Raw genomic sequence first — 10530 nt, 5'->3', positions numbered from 1 at the left:
TATCTATTTATGAAAGCAAAAATATTCGAAATGAAAACATTTATCTTATTGATTTCATGTATATGAGTGTTTAAAACAATTCTTGGTAGGATTAGTAATGTCAGTGTCTCTTCCTTCTAAGACAAAATGGTGAATTTTGAAGCTTTATTCACAGTAAACTTTGTGATCGAAAGTTCTGTAATATCAACCGTTCTAATTATTTTTTATTTTGAATGAATTGTTCGTCACTTTTTTCCTATTTTGAATGAACTGTTTCTTTTATTTTTGTGTATGGTAAATAACCAAATAAACGAACCGAACCGAATTGAAACCGATAACAACCAAACCGATAAATGTATATTATATTTGGTTTAGTTTGGTTTTGAGAATTTAAAAACCGATTATGTTGGTTTGATTTCTTATTTATCAATTTAATAAATAAGAAAATAAAAAAAGTAATACACGATATTTATACAAATGACTGAATGGAAAAGTAAATTGGTAAGGGAAAATTAGTCAAATCACGAATTTTCTACATTTAATAATAAATAAAACAAAGAATTGTTACAAAATAAATCGAAATAAGAGAGCTAAGCATAATATTGTAAATCATGAGGGAGGTTAGTGTTACTGAGCAAAATTTGAGGGGAGATCTCTGATAGTATCCCTATTTTTTTCAAATGTGGGTAAAAAACCTCGAGTAGGTCGGGGTTGAGAATTGGGGGGCCGTGCCCTACCCCGTGAGCCTAAGCCTCGTTACGAGAACTGACGCTTTCTAACTCTCAATGTGGAGTAAAAGTCACTTGACTGTAAGGAGAGGAGCTCATATAAAAATTCTATCTTAAAATATGGAGAAGTAATTAAAGAAACAAGAATGCTCCTTACAAATTAGTTGAAACAATACACTAAAACAATGATTATTGTAATTAATCAGCATGGACAATCCTTCATCTAGTTTTGTATAAGGTACAAGAGTTGAGTATAGTTGAGAAATGTATTGTCCATATGACATTGAAGCAGAGAAGCATTAGGCCATTAGTTGAAGCCTCTTTCCTGTAAATTAAGCTGAAAATGACATGTTTATTTTCTCTGGAAGTTAAAAGCCTTGATCGAGAAGGCAAAAATGAAGGCGAAGAGGATACAAAATGCGATGACAATGATGGCAACATATGGCACAAAATCACTCTCGAATCCAAAATAACTCTTCACGAATTGTTCGAGTGTTAAATTTTCCTCAAGTTCATCCGTTAAGTCCCCGAACTGAGAAGCAACTAATCCATACAATGTCCATGAGACAGGACATATATAATAGTACCATCTCCACCACAGTGGAATCCTCTGCAAGAGAAAGGAGCTAGAAATGAGAATAAGTGAAATTAGGTATAATTGTTGATCATCGGTCATGTGTTGAAGGAAGAACTTACTGTTTTGGGAACAACAAAACCGGAGAAGAGGTTCCACATTGCGTAAAAGAAATTTGATATTATTCCAGCAACACTCAGGTTTGGAGTAACAGCTACTGTCATCATCCCATAAAGTGTGAAGTATAACAAAGTGAAAAACATGAAGAATTGATACCAAAAGAACTTGGCTATTGTCCATTCAAATCCTATCATGCCATACGCTATCACGCCAAACACAACTGTTTGAACTAAAATGTAAGGAAGCTCAATCACAATCTGCAAAATAACAATAAACTTATAAGAAGGAGATCCAATCACGCAAGGCATTGGTCGCGTATACCTATATCCAATGCTTAGTTACCTGACCAAAAGCATATGGAAAAGCTGAATACATGCCAGCAGCTCTTTCTCTATAGAAGACTGTTCTCTCAATGGAAACAACTGGCTGTGCTACGGAAGCATTTTGTATACCGAGAAATAGAACAGATGCATACATGGAACCTGCAGCATTAAAAAGATCTTGCTTCCTTCTCCTGATATTCCACACTAACATTATTTCAGGAATCAAATTTTGACTTCTTCTTTTTGTGGATAAAGCAACAAAATTGGTTACCTTCTAGAGCCAAGATCCCAGAAAACTGTTCCAAACATGAGGGCAGTAAACGACGTAAAAAGAATTCTCACAGCAGTGTATGATGGATTTCTCCAATAGGACCAATGCTGTTTCCAAAGGCAAGCTATGCATTGGTTGAAGAAAGATCGCGAGTACTTAGTCGAAAAATTCAATTCTTTTGAACCTGGGATTGATATACTTGCTTCTCTGATCAAAGATTTATTGTTTCTGAATATTCGTCAACACAGTAATGATTCGTCAGTTTAGTACCATCCCATTTCAAAACTTGTTGAAAATAACTCTGCTCATAAGTAAAGGGAAATGTAGCACTTTGACTACAAGTGGAATCTTTTTTGCCTAAGCTAGACTCTTTTGTGCAAAACTTATATGTTAACATAGGATCCGGTAATTTTAATCCTTGTAGCGTTGAAAGAACAAACATGCTTATATTGTATTCGGATTTACATATAAAGTGTGCAGAGCTGATATATCAATACATGGTGTTGAGAGTTCTAGTGGCATGACAAGAAGGAATATAAGCAATGCAAAATTAGTCATAAAAACAGCCAGGGATTCATTTATGCGGTACCAGTATAAAATGAAATGGGTCCAAATAGAGAGGAACAGATTCACATAGCTACTAACTCCAACTAGTTTGAGATTTAGGCATAGTTGAGGGATTTCCGTTTGGTTATCAAAGAATACCTGTATAGTTCTGAGCTTTTATATAGTACTGCAAAATTAACGCCAAGGGCAGCTTCTTGTGCTTTTGATGTGATCTCTAACACCCAAGTGGCAGGATTATAACCATCCTTGATTTTAGGTACTCCGTTTATTCCCTTGGAAAAGGAAAAAGTGGCCAAATCATACATAAACATTGCGAGATGGGATAAAATCTAACCGAGCAAGGACGTCAACAACTTGTTATCAGTACTATACCTCAAAGTATTTGATTAACTCGGACGAATGGTGGCCTAATGGACCAACATAGATTTCTTCACCTCCTTGTTTTAGAAGCACCAACTGTGCAGAAACAATTTTACAAGTCAAGTACGATGGAAACAGATATGTCAAGTGTCTGTAAGATAAACTGCTTAGTTATATTAAGCAAATCTACTTTGATCCACAAGGTAATTTTACTTGTTATTGGAATTATATTCTTATTTAACAGCAGTTTTGTATTAGCTACAGAGCTTGACAGAAAAAAAGAAACAAGCTAAGACGGAATGGTTACCTCGTCAAATGCATCAAAGATGTCAATGCTGGGTTGGTGGATGGTACATACGACTGTTCGACCAGTATCAACTGTGTTTCTAACTGTTCTCATGACAATTGCAGCGGCTCTAGCATCGAGGCCTGAGGTTGGTTCATCCATGAATATTATAGATGGATTGGCAACAAGCTCAACAGCTATAGTAAGTCGCTTGCGCTGCTCAACCGAAAGACCACTCCCACTGGGTAATCCAACAAGTGCTTCCTTCAGTGGGGTTAGTTCCACAAGATCCATCACCTCTTCAATGAACATCTGGATACATTTCATTTTAATATGTTATCACCTAGCCTAATTATTGCAAACACTTCTGTTGTCCTTCAAAAATAAATAATAATAGGTGTTTCTCTAAGCTGATTTTCTGTGTATGATCTCGTAAGGAGAATCAATAATTTTTCTAGAGAATATAATAAGCAATACTTCCTCCATCTCATTTTATGTGAAGATGTATGACTAGACACGGAGTTTATGAACTTAAGAAGATTTTTGACATGTAAGCTAACTATATGCAAAGTATCAAAGTTGCATTTTTTAATGAATGGTAGTGAGAGTTCTGCATTTTTTCATTTTCCCTTTCCTTATAAATGATTAAAGTTTTATAAATGAGGCTAAGTGCTGCAAAGTCACAACAATATGCTATTTTCGAAAGCATCTAGCAGAAGCTTGGAAAAACTAGAACATGTAAGAACACATTTATCAGAAATGAAGTCTGACATAACAAAAGAGTACCTTTCTAGTTGCGCTGTCAACTTCTTGAGGCAATCGAAGCCATGCTGAAAATTGCAACGATTCATGTACTGTTAGATTAGGAGAATGAATATCTGTTTGTTCACAATATCCTGCAATTCGTGCAAATGTTTCTTGTTTCTTCGGATATCCTGATATAGTTATGCTTCCTTCTATATATCCATGTGTCTTTCTACCAGCCAAAACATCCATCAAAGTGGTTTTTCCAGCTCCACTAATACCCATTAGAGCTGTAAGGACTCCTGGACGGAAAGCACCACTAATTCCCTTCAAAAGCTCTAACCGGGCCTCCAAAACACCTTGAGGTTTTATATCCTACGAGAGTAACGTATCTTGAGTATGTATAGATCCAAAAGGACTGCAATGGTTTCAAGTACTTCACAGAAGCTTTCCTTTTTACTTAAATTTATGCTATAAGCAAAAATGTAATGTGACTATTTCCACCACATCCTAGATATAGATATGTTTATTTTAATAAAATTGTCCATCCGATAATTAATTAGCAGCTAGTCTCATTACTCATAGGACATCACTTTTTAGCATAAATTATCAAATTAGCTCTTTTAAGAGAATGCTCATTTTCTTGCAAGCAACAAATATATTCAAAAACAGAAAGCATTTGAATAGCATGGAGAGTTTCAACGTTTTGGAAGAGTTAACATTTCATCTCTTTAAAAGCAAAATTATACTTGGAGCAGTTTGGTGATCTCTCCATGAAAACTAAATAAGGATAATTCCAAATGTAATATGCAAAAATACAAAGGGAACACTTTTTTATGTACCTGAGGCACATCGACTGCATATCTGATATCATCAAAAACTAGCGAAAGAGGTTGAAATGGTAAAATCATCCCTCCCTTCTTGATTGACTTGGTTTCTCGAATAGGTGCATTTCTTTTGCCCTCATTTTTCATTTCTGCATGATTCAAGTAGCTGTTTTATATGAAGCATCCTGGGTATTTCTATGTTATTTTTTTGTTTAAGAGTAAACTAAACCATAAACCATTTTATGGATTTTAGGTGTCTAAACATTTTCTAACAACCTTAGACGATATTTTCCCGTTTCATGCTTACTATGTGGCTTTAGTTTGTATAAGATTGACAAACTATAAACTTATCATCGTTATAGCAAACGTTGTAATCCATCTTGCTGATGAACTCAAATGTTAAGAAGTAATTTTGAATCATGTAGACAAGAAGTACCTCCTGTTGATGACTTTATGTCTATATTCCGTATCTTTGTATTCCTTTTGACAACTTTTTCATCAGGCAAAACTGCACCAGATTTTCCAAATGCTGCATACAGTATATTAATTTCAGTTTTTCAGACGCATGTTAGAAGTTGATGGATGGAAGTGATTGCAACTCAAGTCAGACAAATAACACATACGCTTGAGGTAAGTTAAGGCCAACGTAGCCATAAAATTGAAAAATACAACGTATCCTAGCACTGCGCCTACTCCAATCCAGTACCAGTGTGCATCAGGAAACATTGCCCGAGACTTTAACACTACAACTCCTAGTGTATCTGTTGAGCCAGGAACATTCTGCAATAGGAGTACTAGTTCAGATGAAATGAACTTTGTGTATGGAATTTCAAAGCAAGAGAAGGATTGCTTACATTACTCCAACTATTGCCGAGAAACTCATTTACAGTGATGGCGTTCTGTGCGTACATCATCGGAGAGCACCAGTAACCCCATAACCACCATTTTTTCACATCATCTGCAAACAAATAGCACAGTTATCAGCACTTTTACCGAATGAAAAAATGTACTCCCTGTCTCCATGCTTAGCAACCTGGATCAGAAAATATGGATCAAACTACCCTCTACTTCAGAGACTAATAAAGCTCTAATAAAAGATATGGAAAATGTATTAGTCGTTACGTTACATTGTTCTGTTAGATATTATCATAGTTCGCGTAGGTGTCACAAAATTCTACCTTCAGTTACTATTAAGCTACTGTGATCTTTTTTGACATGATAGCTGAGAAAGATATTCTCACCTCGATCCATTATGAATCCACCCATTACAAGAGCAAGAAGTAATGCAAGCGATCCCAATGTGTTTGCGATTATCATTTTCCTTCCAACAGCTGCCATGAAGCGAAATAATCCAGAAGCCATCTGGTCAACACATATCACTAGAAATAACTGCTTGGAAAACCTGCCACGGTAATCCTTTCGTTCCACAATCAGTTTAACAAAGAAAAATAAGGAAAATGTATATGCAATAGATTCAGATTGTGAATATCAAAATCCTAACTAAAGATATAAATATTCTCATTGCGAGAATATGTAAGTGAAAACACAAATTTTGTTCAACTTCGAAAAGTCTCTGCAAGTACGCTTTCAAAGTTACAGAATAAGCATTAAAAATCAAGATCCAAATCCTCGAGATCCAATGTTACAGAAGCTAAACTGATACTAGTGTTGATTTAATTACCTTACAATGTTTGGATCAAATCCTATTGCATAGTATGTGATAGAAACCCAAATGGAAGACTCGATAATTGAGATTGGGATCTTGACTATCCATGCAGGCAAAGTATAAGCCCATACAGGAAAGAAGAGAAGGTTGTGCTGCTTGAAGAAGACCGGAAGCTTCAAGATAGTGAAAGGAACCTCTGAGCACCCATTGAACATAGCTGCAATTACTGTAAAGAACAATGCACCCATGAAGATGAATCCATCTGTCTGTGTCTCCTTCGGCATCTTGATTCGCAGGAACAGTGTCATTGTTATAGAAGCCAATAACAGATGCTGAAATCACCAAAGTCTTACTCTTAGTTTTCACCAAGAAACTAAGAATACTTACAAGTGTTATGATACAAATAATTGTATATAAATAGTTGTTTCAAATGCGTCCGCGAAACCTATATGTTTGCTCTGGACTATTGCAATACATAGAACATAAACTAGCATGGTGCTACAACTCCATCAGGATATTTTGTATAAATACGGAACAAAAAGACAAGATAAAACTTGCTGGCCGACTCACTTGTATTATCTTGAACAAGTAGACAAATATATTCCTCTTCATGAGAAGGATTTCTCTTGACATGCAAGCTTTCAAAAGATCCCTCTTTTTAACGCCATACTTGTTGGTGGTTAGAGCATCAGGATTCTTGTTGGCCTTGTCAAAAGGAACAGAAAGGTCATTTGCAAGTTCGCGTCCGACATGGAAGGACTGAAATGCTTCAAAGAACTCCCTGGATGAAACAAATTTGTATGGCTCATCTGTCCTTGCCCAGTATTGCTCCTGATCTTTCCTAGAGGTCACCTACGTAGGGAAGTTTAATGGTTCAGTCGATACTATGGTTTTAACGTAAGTAGAAAATAGTAATGAAGAATGAGATTTACTTCTTGCAAGAAATCAGCTACTCCCTTTCTCCGAGGACATTTAAACCCCACAAACTCAAAGAATTCAAGAACATGTTCACGTGGACCTTGATACACAATTCGCCCATCCGCCAAAAGAATCACGTCATCAAAAAGGCCATAAGTTTCTGGTGCAGGCTGCAGAAGGGAGATAAGAGCAGTTCCCTTAAGAATGTGGATGGATTGTCTAATGGATTTGACGATTTGGAAGGTTGTTGAACTGTCTAATCCAGTTGATATTTCATCCATAAATAGAGCTCTTGCTGGTCCAACCATCATCTCTCCTGAATCAGGGTGACAAGAAGAAGAGAGACTTCAACAACAACAATTGACGATAAAATGAAGAAAATCAAACATTTCCTCTGAATGGAAATTTAATAGCTTAAAATGATATTGTTGTTAAAGCAAGATGAACTACTTTCACAATATATAGCCAGGATTTTCACTAAGGGAGTTCGAAATACGGAAAGTAGACACACGAAGAGACCAAAAGATGTTCAACATCAACTATATATACATAACAAAATAGTTTTAACCATATATGAACAGTATGATAGTCAAAGGTGTTGAATTGTATCGAAATGACATGAGTACCTGTGGTGAGTCTCTTTAGCTGTCCACCAGAAATTCCTCGTACCATTTCATCACCAACTAGTGTCTCAGCACATATCTCAAGACCCAATATCTGTTAATTAAGAGTTAATAGGCGATAAATGCTTGCAAGAAATAGACTTGTTTAGGCACTAGTGAGTGTAATGAAGTTAGGATTACCTTGAGTGTATAATCTGTTATTATATTTGGCTCTTTCCCTTGAACTGTTGCTGCCTGGAAAACAAATCATTTTGACAAAAACAGGTAAGCTATTAAAATTCCCTTTCATACCAGAAACTGAATGTTAATCTTCATACCTTCATAAACATGTCAATATCAGGATCTGGCTTTATATTTGCTTCCTTTTCTCTCTTTAACAACTCTTCCAACATCTCTGCATCATATAATTAAACTACTGAATAGACAGAAACATTATGATTTATGACCTCTTTACTTAGCCTACTGTTTAATAAAAATCATGACAAGACATTTAATCAGATGAACACAACAATGAGTTCAATCAATACCATAACAAAACATTAGAAAAAGACACTATATCAAGCACGTGAAAATTCTTTTTTAATTTGGATGGCGATGAGATTCAATCCTAGACCTCTAGCTGCTCTGATATCATGTTGAAGTGTGAGAGAAACTCTTATTAGTTAATAATATTCTCAACAAAAATAGAATTAAAAGTATATACAAACTCATTTTGTTTTGAAGTGTAATTATTTAAGTAAGATTAGTATTCAAAATATTCTAGTATCATCTAACTCAAAAATCCTAAATAGTTGGAAAATACTAAATGAAAATTTTATTTAATGTAAAATTTATTTTTAATATTTAGTTTGTGATTATAGATAATCCTCTTAAGAAAAAAGATCAGTTTGATTTATTTTGACTATTTATATCTTGTTTCTATGAAAAAAATAGAGGAAGTGTAATCACAAATAGATCGATATGAACATCTTCAACTATCACGTAATAAAACCAATATTTATGCATATAAAAAAAACATTGTACTCGCTTAAATACTAACCATAACGAGGTCCAACTCCTTGACATCTAGCTGAAAATTCAAGAGTCTCCCTCACAGTTAGATTTGCTAGATGAACATCATCTTGACTTATATATGCACATGTTCTTTCTGGTACAAATTCATCCATTCCATGCCCATTATAACTTACTTTCCCAGAAACCTAATAATATTATTTTTTTCAAGAAAAAAGAAGAACATAAAGCATAGGTTAGTAAAGATAATAAAGTGTAGATGAAGAAAATGTTGTCTTAATTGATGCTAATAATGTTAGAAAAGTTTCTTTCCTTTTTCAAATTTGTCGTATTTAGGCTAGCTCATTTTTGTTTACATATTTAGTAATAATTCACTATTTGACTCGGATCTGTTCTAAAATAAATTAAGGGATTTCGAATTGTTTGTTGACATGGGATAAAATTAGGGAAAAATTTTCAAAATTATTTCAACATTAAACCTTGTTGTAAGAGTTCTGAATCGAATCTTTCTAAAAAGAAGATCTTTTTCTCATGATAGACTACTTCAGTCATCACATATACAATTCATATATTTCTAGAAATTCACGTGGCATTATCAAATGATACAACTCTTGAATAAGAATATGCAACACTATCACTAATGTACACCAAGATTGGAGGGAGGAAATGGGCTTATACCAATAGTTGGGATTCAAACTAGGGATTTATAAATCTTTATTTTTATGCAAAAGTAACGTTGTAGTTTAATCATAATAAAACATACACCAATATATAGTGAAATACTAAAAGTGAAATATAATTTGACTTTAAGTTATTGCTCTTAATAACGTGTGGTGGCTATATACCTTAGACAAATGAGTCGGAATGTTAGTAGTTTATTTGATTGGCTATCTAAACTCTCATCTTATCGGTAAGAATTTGATTTCTCACTTTGTAATCCTCTCCCTATTTCTCCCCGTCCCCTCCTCAGGTATAACAAAAAAAAATTGAGAAAAAAAGGATAGTAGACATTCAGTTAGTTTTTTTCCCCTCTTAGGAACTCCTACCCTTTTTACTCTCTTGATGACTCGAACTCACAATCTTCTGATTTAATCATAAGTAACATTTTTTTTGTACTCTGATGTGAACCATGTGGAAATAATAAATCAACGTTGATGGAAAATGTTGTGGAAGTATGATTTTCCCTATCATTATCATAATCTATGTAATTAGAAGAAGATTGAAAAATGATATGTCACTTTATTTAAAATTTTAATGATTGTTTTGGCTTTGACTTGAGATCTTATTCTACCATATCTCATAACCTGCTCTAAGCTGGCAGAAATCATCGTGCACATAGTGAAGGAAAGGTGGATGTTTGGGAGAAATAATATATTTTTTTTAAATGAATGTTAATTAATAAGGGAGTTAAATTTAATATAATAAATCACAAGAAAAATTAGTGTTGCCATGTTTAATTTTTTTTTCAAAAAGGAGTATTTTAATTTCCCCTTAAATATTAAATGTTTAGTATAGAGTTTATTTAATTAATAT

General features: G+C 34.2%; 1 protein-coding gene across 1 annotated transcript; it reads right to left on the bottom strand.

Annotated features, from left to right (window-relative positions):
* Positions 1-848: 848 nt before the first annotated feature.
* Positions 849-9201, bottom strand: LOC102598831 (pleiotropic drug resistance protein 1-like). The gene is made up of 20 exons (XM_015309040.1): positions 9026-9201; positions 8304-8380; positions 8167-8220; positions 7990-8080; positions 7378-7679; positions 7016-7297; positions 6461-6777; positions 6021-6181; positions 5634-5737; positions 5403-5559; positions 5216-5308; positions 4795-4928; positions 3995-4327; positions 3230-3520; positions 2935-3018; positions 2701-2834; positions 1996-2223; positions 1744-1915; positions 1404-1658; positions 849-1317 (listed from the first exon to the last, which is right to left on the bottom strand). The coding sequence occupies exons 1-20, from the start codon at positions 9150-9152 to the stop codon at positions 1060-1062; spliced, it is 3654 nt and encodes a 1217-aa protein (XP_015164526.1). The 5' UTR covers positions 9153-9201; the 3' UTR covers positions 849-1059.
* Between the last annotated feature and the right edge of the window lie 1329 nt (positions 9202-10530).

Source organism: Solanum tuberosum, unplaced genomic scaffold (genome assembly GCF_000226075.1).
Source record: "Solanum tuberosum cultivar DM 1-3 516 R44 unplaced genomic scaffold, SolTub_3.0 scf00097, whole genome shotgun sequence".
Classification (NCBI taxonomy): Eukaryota; Viridiplantae; Streptophyta; class Magnoliopsida; order Solanales; family Solanaceae; genus Solanum; species Solanum tuberosum.
This window is presented reverse-complemented; position numbering and strand designations above follow the sequence as displayed.

Excerpts from the sequence above, each read along its gene's own strand:
- LOC102598831 (XM_015309040.1), bottom strand. The coding sequence starts at position 9,152 with ATGGATGAATTTGTACCAGAAAGAACATGTGCATATATAAGTCAAGAT. Across the intron at positions 7,680-7,989 it reads GCTAAAGAGACTCACCACAG|GAGAGATGATGGTTGGACCA; the intron begins GTACTCATGTCA and ends ACCCTGATTCAG. Across the intron at positions 3,521-3,994 it reads TTGACAGCGCAACTAGAAAG|ATGTTCATTGAAGAGGTGAT; the intron begins GTACTCTTTTGT and ends AAATGTATCCAG.